The 19823-nt window shown below is 40.0% G+C and overlaps 1 protein-coding gene across 4 annotated transcripts in view; it reads right to left on the bottom strand.

Annotated features, from left to right (window-relative positions):
- The window catches only part of NELL1 (neural EGFL like 1), a 372071-nt gene that overhangs the window by 113745 nt on the left and 238503 nt on the right, over positions 1-19823 (bottom strand). For all 4 annotated transcript variants that reach the window (XM_079966358.1, XM_079966357.1, XM_079966360.1 and 1 more), the window contains one exon: positions 18037-18159. In XM_079966358.1, the coding sequence (XP_079822484.1) occupies positions 18037-18159 (123 nt within the window). The remainder of the gene's footprint in view (positions 1-18036; positions 18160-19823) is intronic.

Raw genomic sequence — 19823 nt, 5'->3', positions numbered from 1 at the left:
TTTGGCAGATTGTAGTCAGGAGGAGAACTGAGTAGGGGAGAACAATTCATAAAAGGTCACTGGGATCTGAATTAAAGAAGCAAATAAACAGCACAAATTGCCACCATTTTCGCTTTCCCTTATAAAACGATGTGCATAGGGGAGTTGACTATGACCAATGCAAGCTAATTTTTCAGCCAGAAACAAAATACCACTGTTCACGCAATCACTGGGCAGGTAGGAGCCACATAAACTTGCAGCCTGCCACACAGTTCCTAACCCATGGACAGATGGGTCGTGTGCAGAATAAGACACTCTGCACTCCCACCTCAGCATTATGCTTACCATTCATATAGCACATTTCAATGGTACAAAGAGCCAGGGGCATAGGAAGGGGTGTGTGGGGGGGTCTACCCCGGGTGTCACCCTTGAGGGGGGTGGCACTTAACGCGGGGCCTGGCCTGAGGCGCCCGAGCCACGTATCTCTCCTGGGAGTGACGTGGTGGCTCAGGGCCCCGCGCTGCCCAAAACGGATCGCCGCGGCGCCCCTGGGTGCTGGAGCAGCTAGCTACACCCCTGCAAAGCGCTTCACAAACATCTCATCAGCTTTTGGAAAAGTCCTGTAAAGTGGGCTGGTATTATAATCTGCATATTGTTTGTACAGTGGTATCTCGGGATACAGGCACTTCAGGTTACAGACACTTCAGGTTACAGACTCCGCTAACCCAGAAATAGTACCTCAGGTTAAGAACTTTGCTTCAAGATGAGAACAGAAATCATGCGGTGGCGCAGCGGGAGGCCCCATTAGCTAAAGTGGTACCTCAGGTTAAGAACAGTTTCAGGTTAAGAACGGACCTCCAGAACAAATTAAGTTCTTAACCTGAGGTAATGAGGCATCTAATCATAAGCTTGCATTTTTATTAAAGCTTATATGTTTAATCAGGGCTTGTATTTTAAGAATGAGTTTAAAAATGTTCTGTTTCATGCCAGGCAGAAGACCAGTTGCCTAAAAACCTTGGCAAGATATTTTTACTCCTAGACAAGGGCCCCCCCCCTGATTTATAGCAGAAAACAATTCTCAAAGTCGTAAAAAGGGAATTACAGGCTGACAGCCAAGGTTACACTGACCCTACAAATTAAGGGTGGATAAATAGTAAAATGAGCCATATCTTCTTCCTAAGGTTAAGAAGGTCAAGAGCAGTGAAAAAGCATCTAGCTGGCAGAAAGAGAACATTTTTGGGAAGACTTTTTCTAAAGCTGTTTCTTTCTTAAACTAAGATCCTTTTAAGATTTCTTTTCCTTTTAAAAGGTTGTTTATGTATTAAATATATTAGTTTAAATATAATTATGCAAAGGATTTAAGAAATGCTAGATTCTTATTTCATATAGTTGTAAGAGTTGTAACTATCCTGAAATTAAGTCAGCCACCAGCCAAGCCCCTTGCCAGACAGAAGACGCCAATCGAGCACTCCTGATATATGGTTGTCAGGCCTTTTGTTTAGAAACCTTCAAATGAAGGAGATCTCTCAATGTTGATGTGAACTCAATCCTTGACATATGCATAAGATAAAAATTCAAGATTAATTATCTGTTTTGGAAGGCAATAGGGCAAGGAGGGCAAGAGGTGAGCTGGTAATTAAGATTCCTTGTTGAGACACATGTAAGATATATTACTACTTATTTGTCATTTATAGATAGAAGAATATATAGCTTTTTATTTTCCATAAAAGGCAAGAGGAAATGGGTGTATCTTTTGTGATTGGTTCTAGCAAACAGCCAATAGGAATTTCAACCAGGCTGATTGGACAGAGGCAGCCACAGGAGGAGCAAGGGGGCTGGATTAAGGAAATATAAGTGCTGGCCAGAATGGCAAGAGGCCAGGCCAGAGCTTGGTAACCATATACCACTGTGCCTCATATTTATTTGTCTGACAAATAAATTACTATTTTAATTTCTCTATTGCTGCGTTGAATATTTCATTCCAGCTAAGCGTTAACCACAAGCAGGGTGCTACAGTATCACTATATGTGGGCCAGTAGAGCCAGGGACAAACTAGCAAAGAGTTTATTGCTGAGGTGAAATCTGAATGTGCCACTACACTGCATCTAATACGATGGTTTTGCAAGACATTGAAAGCAGTCTAATTCTATGTGGCAATGGCTATCATGGGTGACTGGCTCCAGCCAGAAAACTGACATTCTCTATGGTTACAAATGGCTGCAAAGCATCCTGAGTGCTTGTGAACTGGTCCTCAAAGTTTGCTGGATCAGCAGTTTGGGAAAGAGTTCGCTTCTAACTGTTAATTGATAAAATTGTCAATTTCACACCTGCTAACTTAATGTAATGTAGCATTCAGAAATACTACTCTGAAGCAATAGAGTTCTGTAGAATGGGAACCATTACGCTGTCTTTGTGGAGAATACTAAAGTATAAAATCCTTAGGGATAACAGTTACAGTTCACATAATGTTTTGTTAGCCACAGCATTTAAAAATCAATAAACTGAAAGTGCTCAAGTTGTTTCCCATCTAGCATGGGGGGAAAGCATATTTACCTTCAGAATCACATCATGCTGCAATGAAGGCTACCATGGTGATGAAGCAGCAGGAGTTTATCTATTGTCATCTGGAGACTGGGGACAGGAGTGACCTTTACATGCTCTCATAACTGAGGCTGCAGAAAATAAATTCATTCATACAGATAATTTGCTTTATCTTATGGGGCAGGAAAGGCAGTATCCTAATACTACAACCCAATTAACTCACTGCTCTATGAAGCAGTACTGATAATGTGCATGGGGGATGGTATAGGCCCTGTCCTTTCAACAAAACACCTGGAACATGATAGTTGCAACCAAGAAGAAAGAGAGGAATGAAAGGGAAGTTAAAATGTAAATGATGTTCAAATAGCACCCACTTTAAATTTCAGTATCCTGCAAAGCAAAATAATAAAGAATACACCATGCAACTAAAGCACATGACACCCCCCAAAAAATCCTAGGAATTGTAACGTAATTCTCTAAAACTACACCTCCCAGGACATCATCCAAATATATTTTCAAAGTACGAATCCCAAGGGTTAGTGTAGAAACATTGTTTGTTTGTAATGTTATTTATGAATGAATGAAAGGTAGCAGGGCAAATAAACGGAACCTTTATGCTGCTTACAGAAATTGTATACTGTTTTTAGTCTCCATGTTTTCCTCAATATATATATATAGACTGAATGGAGGCTGAAAAAGACCACAGGGAAGGTCCATTTAAGTCTCCTCAATAACTAGCGTTCTACGACAGTGACAGTAATGTTAACAAACTAAAGTATCAGTTCAAATCACTCTACAGAAGTGAAATTAATAAGTCTGAAAACATAAAGGTAATATCAGGACATTCAAGACCCCCCCCCCAATTCTCCATCTATATTCTGCAAACTACTCATTATGGGAACAGCTTTAGCACCATCTCATTGGATTTCTCAGGGTTGGCATCATCTCAGATTTAAAGGCCATGCTGGAGATGAGGCATCTAATCATAAGCTTGCATTTTTATTAAAGCTTATATGTTTAATCAGGGCTTGTATTTTAAGAATGAGCTTAAAAATGTTCTGTTTCATGCCAGGCAGAAGACCAGTTGCCTAAAAACCTTGGCAAGATGTTTTTACTCCTAGACAAGGGCCCCCCCTGATTTATAGCAGAAAACAATTCTCAAAGTCGTAAAAAGGGAATTACAGGCTGACAGCCAAGGTTACACTGACCCTACAAATTAAGGGTTGATAAATAGTAAAATGAGCCATATCTTCTTCCTAAGGTTAAGAAGGTCAAGAGCAGTGAAAAAGCATCTAGCTGGCAGAAAGAGAACATTTTCTGGGAAGTCTTTTCTAAAGCTGTTTCTTTCTTAAACTAAGATCCTTTTAAGATTTCTTTTCCTTTTAAAAGGTTGTTTATGTATTAAATATATTAGTTTAAATATAATTATGCAAAGGATTTAAGAAATGCTAGATTCTTATTTCATATAGTTGTAAGAGTTGTAACTATCCTGAAATTAAGTCAGCCACCAGCCCCCCTTGCCAGACAGAAGACGCCAATCGAGCACTCCTGATATATGGTTGTCAGGCCTTTTGTTTAGAAACCTTCAAATGAAGGAGATCTCTCAATGTTGATGTGAACTCAATCCTTGACATATGCTTAAGATAAAAATTCAAGATTAACCATCTGTTTTGGAAGGCAATAGGGCAAGGAGGGCAAGAGGTGAGCTGGTAATTAAGATTCCTTGTTGAGACACATGTAAGATATATTACTACTTATTTGTCATTTATAGATAGAAGAATATATAGCTTTTTATTTTCCATAAAAGGCAAGAGGAAATGGGTGTATCTTTTGTGATTGGTTCTAGCAAACAGCCAATAGGAATTTCAACCAGGCTGATTGGACAGAGGCAGCCACAGGAGGAGCAAGGGGGCTGGATTAAGGAAATATAAGTGCTGGCCAGAATGGCAAGAGGCCAGGCCAGAGCTTGGTAACCATATACCACTGTGCCTCATATTTATTTGTCTGACAAATAAATTACTATTTTAATTTCTCTATTGCTGCGTTGAATATTTCATTCCAGCTAAGCGTTAACCACAAGCAGGGTGCTACAGAGACACTCAGGCCCAAATGACCCAGAACTAGTCACAGTAAGAGAAGCCAAAGAACATGGAAATCTGACAGTTTTTCTTTTTAAGAATCCCAGGAGCTGAGGAGCACAAGTCAAGGATGTCACTCTGGGAAAACAGTCAGATGAATGCTATTCCAGTGCTTCAAAAGGAATAAATTGGCAGAGAAGCAGATTAGGGAGATTAGGCTGACAGGAAGTTCAAAAAACAGGGAGGAGTCCAGAATTCAGGTGTGCAAGGATAGCCTGGATACATAGATCGACAATAACAGAAGCTTGTCCCTACTAGATTTTATTCCTTACTAAATAAACCAGCAACCAATCAGGTTGCAATTGATCAAAGCAATTGGAAGTGAGAGACTACAATGAACAGAGCCAGAAAGTCCATCGACCCTGACAACAAAGGCTTAAAAATTTTAGTAGACATCATCTGTTCAGTGCCTTGGGTGTATCAGGCAGGAATGTTCCTGAAATTTTCACTATGCTTAAAATGTCCATATCCTGGTCCTACAGTACTGGGCTTTTAAACAGGTACTGTTCATATACTGCAGACTTTACTAAGGTTTTTCACAGAAACACCTAGCTTCTAACACTTTGTAGCCTGATGTACTTTAAAATAGAATAGTAACTGTGAACAATTGCCTGAGTCCATACCTCTACACAATCTTTCTTCTTGAATAAAGCCTCAGGCACTGGTTGCTAACAGGCTGATCCTTGACAGATCATCTGATTGTACCCTACAGTGGAAACTACATCCCCAAACCTGTAAAGCATCTCAAAATTCTCTTCCCAGTCGCAGAAGGATGCTCCTTGCCAGCCCTGAGGCCTCAGCCATAAAGCCTTCATGCTCTGATAATCCTGGGCCTGATTCTGATACGGATTATGTTGGTACCCAGTCAAATAAAGATTGTGTGCTGCAGATCCATTCGTACATTAGGCTTCCTGGACCTATATCAGTTCACAGGCTATACAAAATGTTCAACCGGAATAAAACAGATATTGTACAATAATACACATCTGCAGTTTGCAAATATGTGTAAAATAGCTCCAATCCGCAACAAACATAGCAGTATTGCGATTTCTTTCATGACAGCTGCAAAAAAATTAAAAATTGAACACCCCTCCCACATCATAATGAGAAATAAATGATATCTCCAACATAATTACCTTTGATTCATAAGAATCTCTCACTAAAAACACTGGCAGACATTCCAAAACATATAATTACTAAAGTTTAATGAGCAGCATCTACATGACTGAATAGAGCTGATTAGTGAACTATGGACTTGCAATGAAGAGATGGTAATGCAGGATTTCAATAACTTCTCTGATTACATAACATTTACAGCCTCTAACCCCGATTATAAAAAATAATGATTTTAGCAAACACAAGAAAAATTATTAGTGTACTAGTCAATGAAAATGGGGGAAAATCAATTCATATTTGCAAGCTTTCCTGGTTCTACTTTATAAATCATGCTGAAAGAAACCACTTTTACACAACAGGAACTTTTCCATTTCCTTGCACACCAAGTTTGTCTAATTTTGGGACGTGTCTATACCCATAACCTCATTAAATATGCCAAAGGGGCATTGAAAAAGCATGGATTAAAACATTCCAGAACAAATCTTTTCCAAATGAGGCATGACCACAAACTTTAAAATGTGTGTTTAAAAAACTGCTGTGCTACTAGCTGGGAGGTACACATAATTCTGTTTAAATAAGAAGTTTTTCCTCAACCTTGTGCAGCCATCACAAATCACATAAATGGATGAAAGAAAGTGCTTAAACGTCTCAGCTAAATAATGGTTGTGCTATATATTGGAACAGACAACTTTTAAGTTCTAAGAATAAATATAACAAACTTTCGAGCACTGAGTCATAGGAAACATTTCAGATGTACAATGCATTATAAAGACATGAAAAATGTGCAAAAAATGTACATATTCTTTATCATAAATGAATAAAATGCAATTTGCTTGTCCTGTCTTTATAGGAATCATGTAGAAAACTGAAAGGGGAGGAGTTCTGAAGTATCTTCAAAAACAGCCTTTGCTTATTGTGGTAAAAATGTCAGAGAAATATATTAAGTGATAAGAATGTAATATGTATATTGGGTAATATTCTGAGGCGGCTATAACATGCCAGGTGTCCTGAAATTAAATGCAGTCATGTTCTTTAGCATATTTTATTAGCAATGAAACTCAACATTTTTATATGTGGTTTGAATTAGGTCTTTCTTAAAAATAAATAAATCACAATTTGGAACTCAGGCACAGTCCATAAAATATTCACATTAAATCTCTTGCCTTTTTAATGTGTAATTATTTTATTTTCAGTTTTAAGCACCAAATATGAGTAACTCCAGCTCTCAAATTTTTAACAGAACATGAGAGGTTTGTTGCATTTCTTCAACGTTGTAGGTAAAATTTACAAGTGTTATTGACACAGCTCCACCAGTGATAAATAGACCACTTCTTGCCATCATTAAGCAACAGCAACATAAAACAATACATAGTGAAAATATATTTAATCTAGGAAGCATTTCAAAATTCTGACATCCCTGCAGGGATACTAGTGCAGCAAGGGGAAAACTTGCTAAGACAGGGATTTGCTAGGATTTGCTAACAGGAATCCTGCAAGTCTTCTTATCTTCCTGCAAATGCCTGTCACAGTTATAAGGCTACTTCTTACCCCTTTCACTGTTCATTTGAATATTCATTTTTTCACCCTATTTTCACTGGCTGTTTTCCATTGTTCCAAAGGCAAGGGAAAGAGAAGGGGGCAGGAAGAAAAGGAGGTGACTCATGTCTGTAGTAAATGATGGGGGGGGGAGGCTTAAGGGAATGCATTGGTGAGGGGAAGAAGGGTCTCTCTGTGATTGGTTTCGTCCTTTTGCTAGTGGGGGTGGAATTGGGGAAGGGGCAGGCAGAATCGGATGGCATGTGGAAGAATGAAGGGGGAATAAGGGAGGAAGGTGTGTGCATGAGAGAGACAGTTTAGGTCTCTAGTGACCAGGAGGAGAAAACTGGAGAGAAGTAATTGCGGAGGGAGCAGATGGAAGTGGATTGAGTTAAAGGGGCATTTGCAGTGCTGTAGAGAAGCAAGAAGAGGGAACTGGGAGAAATGAAAGGGAACGTATCAGTGTCCCTCCCTTCTTGCTGTACTCAAACTACTCCCTTTCCTCAAATGACTCATATGAGAGAGGTAAAGGATGTAGAGCCCTCAAATATTCCATCGTACCTTCAATACAATGTCTTTCATTCCAGGGTATCACGTGTTGTCTTCAGAATGAACACCAAGCCTCAATGAAGTAATTTAGAGCTATATTTCAGTAACAAGCCCCTCCCCCCATGCTTGTACTATATCCAACAACTGAATATAATTTACTCTAATTGAACAAGCTAACTGACAGGCTTGCTCTTAACATTCTATTTACCATATAGAACATATACCATAACACGTGCACGCAAAATGGCCTGAAGAATAGGAGACTGGAGGAACCATGGAAATGGAGTGGTCTGTGTGCAAAGGAGAGTTGAAAAAAGGAGGAAGGAGGAGGTAGGAAAATGGGATATCAATGGAGGGGGGAAATGGGGTTGGAAAAACATGGAGGAGTAGGAGGCATGGTAATGGGGTGAAAATGAAATCAGGGATACAAAAGAAGCTGAAGAATGGGAATGAGAGGTGGCTTCATAATTAGGTAGAAGGTGAAAATGCTTAATAGTTGCATGCTTAATAGTTGCAATGTGTCAGAGGAGAAAGATGCAGGAGGTTACCATAAGGATAGGTCTGTGTGCAGGGGAGGGAGGCATGTAGATGAAGTGAAGGTGAAAACGGGGGTGCAAAGTGGAGCAGCACCAGTTCTTAAAGTTATAGATGTGTTATAACAACCAGCTTCAAAAACAGGGTTAGGAAGGTGAAAAGGAGGTTCAGTAGTTGCACTGAGTAGGAGGAAACTCTAGGGGGTTAATGTGTGACAAGGAGTGGGGGATGCTGAGTGGAGCAAACAGGGGTCAGAGCTCCCCAATATAGTGATAAGGGTGGGGCTGGCACTCCTATTTCCTTCCTGCCACCACGACAGGCAATTTCCAGACAGGCGATGTTTACATTTGGCTGTGATGAGGCCAAAGAAGGCTGAAGAGTGCAGTCACCTGTTGACTGCCCCTGACAACTGGTATATTTTAAATAAATACAAAAATAAAACAAGGAATAAAAAGTCAGAAAATGAAAAAAATTAATGCCCACTAAGCAATAAGATATTTGTATTGATTTCTGCAAACTACAAGCCTTAAATATAACATTTACTACGAAAATTCCAGGAACATGAAACACAACTTTCTATAACCATAAAAAGCATTCAGCGACATGTACAATGCATGTACATCTGAAACTTTAAAATGAAAGGAGTCTCCTTTTGGTTACAGCAATTGCATGGTGAAGCAGAAATGCAAGTTTTGCAGGTTTGACCAATATGCTGTTCCCATGGAAATGCAGTACAGTGGGACCTCTGGTTACGTACTTGATTTGTTCCGGAGGTCCATTCTTAACCTGAAACTGTTCTTAACCTGAAGCACCACTTTAGCTAATGGGGCCTTCCACTGCTGCTGCTGCGCCACCACGCAATTTCTGTTCTCATCCTGAAGCAAAGTTCTTAACCCAAGGTACTATTTCTGGGTTAGCGGAGTGTCTAACCTGAAGCATATTTAACCTGAGGTACCACTGTACGTAGCTCTTTATATTATGTACACTGGACTGGGTAATGTGGCTATTGCTATTTTAAAAATATGTGCCAACTTATATAGTATTTCAAACTTCTGGATTGCAGCCGGAATGTATTGGATGAACAAAAGAACCTAATCTTTCCTAACTGAATATTTCACAAGAGCATAGAAATTTGAGAATGTTTAATCGTATAATCCTGCGGGGGGGGGGAGGGTTTGACTTTCACACAATTAAATTTTGACTTGTCAAGTTAACACTCAATTTTTATATTGGACTTTTGCCTCTGCAAACTCATTGCTACAAAAGTACTCATGAGAATCCATAGGAATGAGCTTTACTAAAAGTCCTGTGATACCAAAATATCCCAGGTGAAGTCTGCTTCAAATATTGAACTAAATCTAAGCAAACCTGAAGCCAAAAGTGTTATCCAATAACAAAATCTGTAAACATGAGATTCCACTTCAGTTTCCAACCTAAGCAACTGGGATGGGGGCAGGAGAATCAATCAAATGACAATATTTGTGTTGTTTCTAAAATGCATAGGATCCCCACATTTCTGCTCTAAAAGAGACTTATGAATGCAATTTGATAAGTGAGATTTTTAAGGCATGAAATACTCACCTGTCCCCATCTTGTCTCCAGAACATTACAATTGCATTAATTGACTATTCTGGCTTCCATCTAACAGTATGTTTGTGTCTGACAACAAAATCCCCAGGAAACAGCAAGATATAACTTGTTCTACAATTCAGCAATTAATCCATACTTTTTTTTTTGTTGTTGTTCTCCTGCTGAAAAAGGGAAGTTTCTTACCATTAATTCCTCCTCTCTGAAGTTGCATCCATGACTTGTTTATAGAACACTCATCACAATTTGTATGCACAGGGTTTTCTGGGAGGTTCAACAACATTTACTGTTTACGAAGCATTTGTTCGAATTTAGCAGGAAGGTTATACAACATCACATCAAGCACTTGTTATCCCACACTCTCCAGTGCATTTTCCCATCACAAGTGGCAAATCCACTTTAATTGTGCAATTATTGCTGGTATGTGACTGAATCCCATCTGCAGAACAGCAACAGTTAGGAAACACCCTGAGTTTCTCAGAGAGCATTCCAAGTCTTTAGACTATCTACTCCCTCTGAAAGACCTCTCAATGGGAAGAGACGCCTTAGCCTTTCTAGACTAGACTGGAAAAATCAAGAAACACTCCTCTATCCCTAGCAGAAAAACTATTAAAAAATGAAACCTCTCTAAAAAGTTTACCATGGGAACTAATAAACCTGAGTTCCACTACGTAATTAGAGAACTAGCAACTTCCGTTCCAACATGTTAGCTGAAGTACAAGGAAGAATGAAACCCAGGGCACCCAAATTGTCTTTCCCACATGTAAGGCAAGACAGAAGTCTTTAAAGAGGATCATGGTTTGCTGAAGGACCAGGGAAGGCAAAATACCCTCTGGGAAACACAGAGAAGTGGAATTCCAAGTCCTCTGAGGTGTAAAAATATCACACAAACGCCAGGAAGGCCTACAGTGGACCACTGTCATTGTAAATGTATCCTCTGCAACACCCTTCTACTAAAGGTTGTGTCTACAGAAAACAAAGCATCCACATTGTAGTAATTCACAAAAGTGTGCAAGGAAGCCAAAAGTACACATTGAAGACTGGGCTGTGATCCCTGCGGGTGAATTCCCAAGACTGATGTTTATAGGATTTGAAACAAACCCTTCAATTTAGCAGAAGAGTTGGAGTTATGAAAATTGTACCTTAAACCTTTGCTTTAACCTGTGTATCATGTAAATGTTAAAGATATTGCATAGTTTTACACGTGATGAGAGTAGATGCTGTCCTACAGCAGATGCCTATCCTGTTGCCCTGGAACCAGGAGCAGAAAGGAAGCACCCTTCTACCTTGGACAGGGGACCCACATCACGGCAAGGAAAGACCAGCCTGGCCCCACCCTCTGCGTCTCCACTCCCTGACAGAAAGAATACAATCTTCAATCTTCTATTTGTTTTAGGACTTCAGAATTGAAAGTAAGCATATTCTGGTCCCATCCATCAGCTAATGTACTATGAGCTATTGCATGCGTAGGCAAACTAAGGTCCAGGGGCTGGATCTGGCCCAACAGCCTTCTAAATCCGGCCAGCGGACGGTCTGGGAATCAACGTGTTTTTACATGAGTAGAATGTGTCCTTTTATTTAAAATGCATCTCTGGATTATTTGTGGGGCATAGGAATTTGTTCATTTTTTATTTCAAAATATAATCCGGCCCCCCACAAGGTCTGAGGGACAGTGGACCAGGCCCCTGCTGAAAAAGTTTGCTGGCCCCTGAACTATTAGATTGTGTCTATGAATTTGGAGGAGGTATCACATTACTACATGTTTCTTTGTAAGCTACCTTTAAAATCATTTGAATGAAAGTCAGGGTTTAAGAAATCTTACAAATTAATAAATAATAGTAGATGACATGATGTGGCGAGGGAAAACCGGGAAGGACATAGAGTCTGGTTTAAAATGCACCCATCAGAAAAGGCAGCTTCTATCGGCTTTGCTGAGAAACAAACATTACATTGCTAGGATAGGAGAGGGAGATGCTATGAACCAGAGCCACTCTATCAGCTCTGCTGAGAGACCATATGCTTTGGATTCTCCTCTCCATGAGCATTTTGTATCCCAGCCTTTTGTTACAGCAAATCTATAACTTTAAGAACCAGTGCCTGAGATTTTTCCCTCTTCCTCCCTCCTCTATTGTTATTGCATCATGTTTTTTTAGATCGTAAGCTCAAGGAACTGCCTTGCTTTTTATTGACCTGTAAGCCATTCTAGGAACCTTTACAGGTAAAGAATGGGGTAAATGCTTTAAATGAATGAATAAGGACTGACGTTTTCTTATTAAATACAGAGTTAAACCAACCAAGTTTTGAGGATTTGCCAGCGGTGCTTTGCTGGCCTGGTCTGATGAACGCTGACTATGCAGTTCCCTAAGCAGGACATAAACTAGCAATACAGTCATACCTCATATTACGTTTGCTTCAGGTTACGTTCTTTCAGGTTACGTCCCGCGGTGACCCAGAAGTACTGAAAAGGGTTACTTCTGGGTTTCGCCGCTCGCGCATGCACACAAGCGCCAAATCGCAACCCACGCGTGTGCAGACGCACCACTGCGGGTTGTGCTCTTTTCATGTTGCGAACAGGCCTCTGGAACAGATCCCGTTCACAACCAGAGGTACCACTGTACTTACCTCCATCCTGGGCTGAGCAAGTTCCAGCTGCTCAGCCCCACTCTCTTATCCATAGAATTCCTCTGTTGGAACTGTTCCCTCAGCCTGAGAACTGCTAGCTGTCAGCAAAGAAATACTGGACTCCATCACAGACTGAGAAAGTTCTAGCTGTTCAGTCCCACTTCTTTGCCTCAGAGGTACTTACAGTCGGAGGGGTTGATTTGTGCCCACTGACTCCAAGGCAAACCAAGCATGAGGGCAAATAAAAAATAAAAAAATAAAAAAGCTGCCTGAATAAACCTGCCATAATTAACATTATAAGCCTGCCCTGCACTTAGATACACATGAGCCCTACACTGGATAAAAGCTTCCTGCATTGTAGGGGCCTGGACTTAGATGATCCTTGTGGTCCCTTCCAACTCTACAATTTTATGATTCTATGTGCATTATAATTCTGTGCATTATCACATAAAACACTGGTTCCCAGAGGTATACAAAAATGGTAAGAGTGTGCAAGCCGCTTAGACATTTTGATGATTATATTATATAAATCATGTTGGAAATAAAATAAATGAAAGACTGGGCAAGCACAAGTCCAAAAGGCATGAGCAGTGTCTCTGGAACCGTAGTGAACTTGGCCAAAGACAAATGGATGGGGAACTAGAATGCTAACACAAAAATCTTTAAAATGTGCACATTCAGGTAAGGTGCAATGGGAAGCTTCCATGGACTTTAAGGCGTGTTAATTTATTGCTGTGTGTTTTGGGGATCAGGGACTTATGCCTGCAATTGTGTTGCTAAATGGTGTGTTTCTATCTAATGACTGCATAGGTTGAACAGACCATATATTGGTCACAGTAGAATAAAATGCTGCGTGATGCAGTCATGCAATTTCTCCTCTTCAGTATTGGGTAACTTTTGGATGTCTGAAACAGGGTCAGCAAAAAAGTAGGACAACTGCTGTAAAAGATATAGCATACTGTCTATTGTCATATTGTTGAAACTCTATCGTAAGAGCCTATAAATCCTAGCCAGTATGACATGAAGTGGAATTACAAGTTTCAATAGAAGATATGAGCTAAGCAGGCACATTTCAAGTGAACATCTTCATAAGGATGACAAATCCACACAAATTTTACACCAGCTACAGTTGTTGTTCCCAACAGCTTCAGAATGACACAAGTAGAAAGCAGGAGCATCCAAGGTCACTAAACTGAAGATACCTTTAGCAGAAGAAATAAGCTGAGTAAATAAATAAATAAAATAAATACTTTCTGGAAATGAATATAGAAAACTCACTTAAATTTAGCCTTGCTACAATCAGAAAAGAAAACTCATCAAGGTCACTGCCTGACACTGATGATAATTCATTTCTAACAATAAATAAGACAGCTAAATCTTGAACAGGAAAAAGTTCAAAGTACTATATTTGTACAGTCTATTCTTGCAGTCTCTTTTATTAGGGCAAGCATATTTTTGAGTTCATGAAATAAGTCTTGACTTGCTGCCATTTGTGATGGTTCCCTTTGTGTTGTGCCACAGCATGAAGCAAAGAAGCACACTCGCTCCATGGCTAGACAGTGATGTCGCACTGCAACCTGGACAGGTATCACCCCTGGAGGTAATCAGCAGATCTCATAAAGGTACTTGTATATCTCCTTCTCCCCCCTCTCTCTGTGAAACTAATAAAACACTACTCGTCCACCCATCTCCGATGGAGGTGCTTCAGGGAAAAATGGTCACCTCCCATATTTGTGTCATTTTCACATTCTTCAGTACAACTGTGCTCATGTTATCTGAAGATCCTGATCATGGATATTCCAGATCACATCTACTTTATTTCTTCAGCAGGATGGAAACAACAAAAAGAGAGATGGAGGACAAAGGTAAGAAGGGATTGGTGTGAGCAAATGTAGTTGCATGTCCCTAAGCTTCATTTCAGCTAGAGATGAGGCATCAAGTCAACATGGGCAAGATTAAGTAATATCAGAAGAGGAGCCAAGAAGTATCAGCCCCTTTCATCTCTATCAGGCATAACTTGCCCATTTCGTTTACTTTCTATGCAATTGTAAAGTGCTTTTTTCCCAACGCATTTTACTTTTTTAATATCCCTTGGGTCTATTCTGTGTTCATTTTTCAAACACAGTTTTATAAGTCTCCTTACTGATAATTCATATGTCCCGTCTCACAGAATCTTTTCCTTAATCATGTTGTGAAAAGCTTTAGTGTGCAGTATTCATGGAAAACTATACAATATTTTTGTACATTAATTTGTTCTTTTCACTGGGGAAATATTGTGGCTTGTTACTGTTCAAGTTTTCTGAATAGGTTTATTCTCAGTGTTATCCTTTTTATTTAATCACAGCATTGTTACTACTACCTAGGGGCACGACACAGCTAATGTTGAGCACCTTAAAGTCCAACTGATTTCAGTGATGGAGTTAAGCATGTGCTTAAAGCATGGGTAGGCAAACTAAGACCCAGGGGCTGAATCCGGCCCCGGTTGCCTTCTGGATCCAGCCTGTGAATGGTCTGGGAATCGCCATGTGGATCAGATTGTTCGGGCTGCGCCAGCGCGTGTGTTCGGCGGTGCCTCCTCCCTCCCTTCTCCTGGCTTCTCCCTGCCCTGCCTAGAGCCAAGAGGAAGGGGGCTGGGCTTTGTTGGTGCCAACAGCAGCAGCATTAACACACGAGTGACCACCATTGTAAGCAGGCTCAATTTGCGCTTTGTTGCTGCCAGCCCCTCTCCGGAGCCCTTTCATGCGCCACTCATCGTCCTGCCGCCGTCAGCCCCTGATGCTCGCAAGACACAGGTAAGCAGCCACCGGGGCTCATCCGGTGCTGTGGAGAAGGGAGGGGAGAGTCGGGGGGGTGGCTTACCTGAGTAGAATGTGTCCTTTTATTTAAAATGCATCTTTGGGTTATTTGTGGGGCCTGCCTGGTGCTCTTGCATAGAATGCTGTGTCCTTTTATTTAAAATGCATCTCTGGGTTATTTGTGGGAATTTGTTCATTTATTTATTTATTTATTCAAATTATAGTCTGGCCCCCTACAAGGTCTGAGGGACAGTGGACTGGCCTCCTGCTGAAAAAGTTTGCCAACCCCTGGCTTAAAGCTTACCCTCTGAAATACATGAAGATGGCAATCCTATACACACTTACTTAAGAGTAAGTCCCACTAACCTCAATGCAATGTTCACGTATTCATGAATAGGACTGTGCTGCAAGTGTTTAACTCTGTCTAGATTGTTCCCTAGAACAATGACCTAAAATGAAGGTCTTATTTGAGAGGGGTGTGTACATGCTGAATTTAAACCATAAAGCACATTAATATACCTTTGTGGGTAAAATGTTTCTTCGCATATGCACTATCTTTGTAATTCTGAATCTCTCATAGAAATAATCTCTAAATATTGTCTAAGTACATACAGTAGCACAATGGCCCCAATCTTGCTAGCTTCCATTCTAGTCAAGTTGGCTAAATCTTAGAATCCTTCTACCACAGTCAATGGTTGAGACCCATTGGGAAAATGGCTTTTTAATGATTGCAGCCATAGGCAAATGGCATGCACAAGTCCAACTCTTTCATTTAAAACACAGTCTAGGCCAGGGGTCAGCAACCTTTTTCAGCCGTGGGCCAGTCCACCGTTCCTCAGACCATGTGGTGGGCTGGACTGTATTTTGAAAAAAATAATGTACAAATTCCTATGCCCCACAAATAACCCAGAGATGCATTTTAAATAAAAGGAAACATTCTACTCATGTAAAAACACATTGATTCCCGGACCGTCCGTGAGCCAGATTTAGAAGGTGATTAGGCCAGATCTGGCTCCTGGGCCTTAGGTTGCCTACCCCTGGTCTAGGACACCATCTCAGCACTGTAGATACTTTGACTTAGATTGTGGCACACAAATGCATAACCTTCCTTAATTGTCTACCCGCCAAATGTGGTAACATTTGAAGACTTATCTACAATAACTTCTTTTGAAATAAACTAGATTTTGCACAAATGGTCACCACAAAAATGGTGTTTGGCAATTTATATGAACTCAAAATAAGTAAAACAGGAAATTTCCCCATTAGTGGAAATTTCTCCAACTGCAGTAAGAGTTTCTAAGCATGCTCAGACAAATGCATTTTAAACTTCTCATCAAACCTTCATGCAAACTGCACAAAGGTCGGGTGACCAGCCAGGTGACTGGGGACTCTTGCACATATGCCCCTTCCCCAGCCCTTAGTTTCACTTTTTTGTATACTCAAGTAAATGCTTGAAAACAACTTTTGTGGTAAACATTTGTGCAAAATCTAGTTTCATTTCAAGAGTGGTTGGTTATCTATGTTGCCTTCAAATGTGACCATATTCGACGGAGTATGGACCAATTCCTTTCTAAAAATTTCTGCCCGATCAAGTTTCTGCTTTTTTTTTGGGGGGGGGGGGATAAAGCCAGTTGATAACCGTCTAGGTAAACCTTTCCACCTGTAATCTTAATTGTGTCAATTGTCCTAAATGACTCATTATGAAAGCAAGTAATTTACAGCACGTCATCCAATGGTTTTAAAGCCAGGAAACAGTGACTGCCTCCGTGGTATTTTACCAGCGTAATCTGATAAATGTCTATTCAGAAGTAACTCCCACTGAGTAAGGAAGGTAAGGTGAGTTGGTATGGAACTGCAATCTAATAGTTCTTTTTAGATGCAGTTTTCTTATTAATAATAATAAGCAAAAGAATAAATTCCACAATGAATAACTTTTGAGTATTGTAGTAATTTCCCAGCTACTGGATAAGTGAGTGGTGCCATCTCCCTTGAAGAGTCTCATCTTTATTTAATAATCCTCCACAAACTACCATGTTATTGTATACAAACTGATGTTGAATAATGTATATTTTATAGTCTACTCAGAACCTACAATAGCAATGGTATCTCAGAAATGCAGACAAGTTTATTAATGCACCATAAAGCAAACTGCATCAAGAACAAAAATCATATCTGTCTACCACTCCACATATTCAGTGGTTCTTGGCAGCTTACTCTACTATAAAAGAAAATTATGGTCACAGTTTAAAAGCCACATGGATCTTGTTTAAAAGACAGTTATTCTAGCTTAAAATCCACATGTACCTACCCCAAAAGATAACTGTGGGATCCATTACACTGTATAGTTCAAAAATGCAGTTTATACCACAATGAAAAGAGTTAATAACCTATGTAAATAATCATATTCATGAGCAGTAAACCAAAGGTATTTTAAGTGCCTCAGAATACCTTTCCTGAGTAGTAGATTATGCAAAAATCAATTCTCATAATGTCTGTGCATGCAATAGTTGCCAGATGATAAATCAGACAGTGAATTCCTAACACAGCCCAGCATCTTGTGGAGGCTGAACTTAGGCAACTGTCAAGGAATATTAATAGTGTATACTCATTTTATCAAGTTGTTGGAGAAACAGACCCACCTCGGCAGATGGTCCCATTCCCCACATATCCAGGCTTGCAGGTGCAGCTATGTCCCCTGACTGTGTTAGTACAGATTGCATTCTCATCACAGTTGTGCTGTCCGCTGTCACATTCATCACGTTCTACAAGAAAACAATGCAAGAGAAAGTGAGCAAGGGGAGGGAGGGAAAATAAATTTTCAGCTTGCTGATCTGACATTTGAAAAGCTAGTTATAACTAATGAATGGTTACTACAATGGCTGAACACAGCAGAAGATACATTAGATGCAGAAGCCTGACATGGACCACTTCCATTTCAGGTTTTGATTCATGGCAGACAGCCTACAAATTTTAGACAGAAAAAACCCCCTATATAGTTAAAAAAAGGATAGAATCAGAATAGAGTAGAACAAAAATGCTATCTAGGGATGAATATGAATATTATCTCTACAGGAGCATGCAGCTTAAATACTAGCTCTGTTATACATTTCTCCCTAGATTTCTGGAGTTATTACCCTCAATACATCCTTTTGCAGAGCATCTGTCCCCTTTTTGTAGAGGATGGATGCTAAAAAATCCGTAGATTTACCTCCTTTTGAGATACAGGGATTAGAGGCAATTAGAGGTGGTAGGATCAATAAACAGATATGTAAAAAAAATGCAAATTTGAAAGGACAGAAAGGCAAGCGGAAAGTTGGAGGTTTCTCTTCCTGCTCCATCAAAAGTTAACTCTTCCTCTTCCCAGCAAGCTGACAATTTGCTTAGACAGGCTGTAGGAAGACATGTTTCCTATTGGCTTCAAGCAATCTGAACCAAAGAAGGATTAACTTTGGAAGGGAGAGTAAAGCAGGGAAGGAATAGAAGTCAATATGTGGTGGTGACCAAGTCTCCCAAAAGTCTATTCACCACAACACACTGGCCTTCATTTACAATAGTGAATGGATCAATGGTTTTATTTATATCTGGAAGAAAGTTACAACATGGGTTTCAGAGAGAATCTCTTCTAAGTTCCCCATTTCCTGACTATATACAGTTCTGATTACTTAGTTCACTGCTGAAAAGAAACCATGAGAAGAGTACAGAACTTACCAAAAGCCACATACTTATCAACTCTAATGTTCATATAATGGCCACAACCATTTCAAAGTGCATCTGCAGAACAACTGTATCTCCAAGCTACAGATGGTTATTACTGACTTGCTATTCAGACAAGGGAAGGCTTCCTTTAGAGCATCACATCACTTCGACTTTGATTTAGAATGTGAATATCCATTTATTATGTGAATGCTGTCAGCATGGTGAGGATCCAGAGAATAGCAGCAGAGGTTTTGGAATATGCGCTATACAAGGACAATAATGAATGGACTAGGCATTCTTAGCTTGGGGAAAGAAGATTAAGTGGAGCTAGTAGAACAGGTTTAAAACTGTATATATCAAATGTTTGTCATGAAGAAGATGGAACTTTTCCCCATTGTCATTGTGAGAAAAGCAGGGCACAACTGTGAATTGAGCACCAGCAGCATGCAAACAGGCTGGCTGTGAGGGAACAAGGTTTGCAATGTGCCAGATGGACTAAGGATCAAACAACTGTGAGAAATTATGGAACTTTTATCACTAGAGATTATTAAAGAGAGGCCAGAGATGTATCTGCCAAGGATGCTCTAGGTAAGAATTTCAGCACATAGTAAAGCACTGGAGCAGATGTCTAATGGTATCTCTTCCAAGTTACTATTGCTCTATTGATATAGGAAACTTGGAAGAGGGTATTTTGAGATAACAACAGTATTTATTTTCACATCTTTAATGC

The sequence above is a fragment of the Podarcis cretensis genome, assembly GCF_951804945.1.
Source record: "Podarcis cretensis genome assembly, chromosome: 1".
In the NCBI taxonomy this organism is placed as follows: domain Eukaryota; kingdom Metazoa; phylum Chordata; class Lepidosauria; order Squamata; family Lacertidae; genus Podarcis; species Podarcis cretensis.
This window is presented reverse-complemented; position numbering and strand designations above follow the sequence as displayed.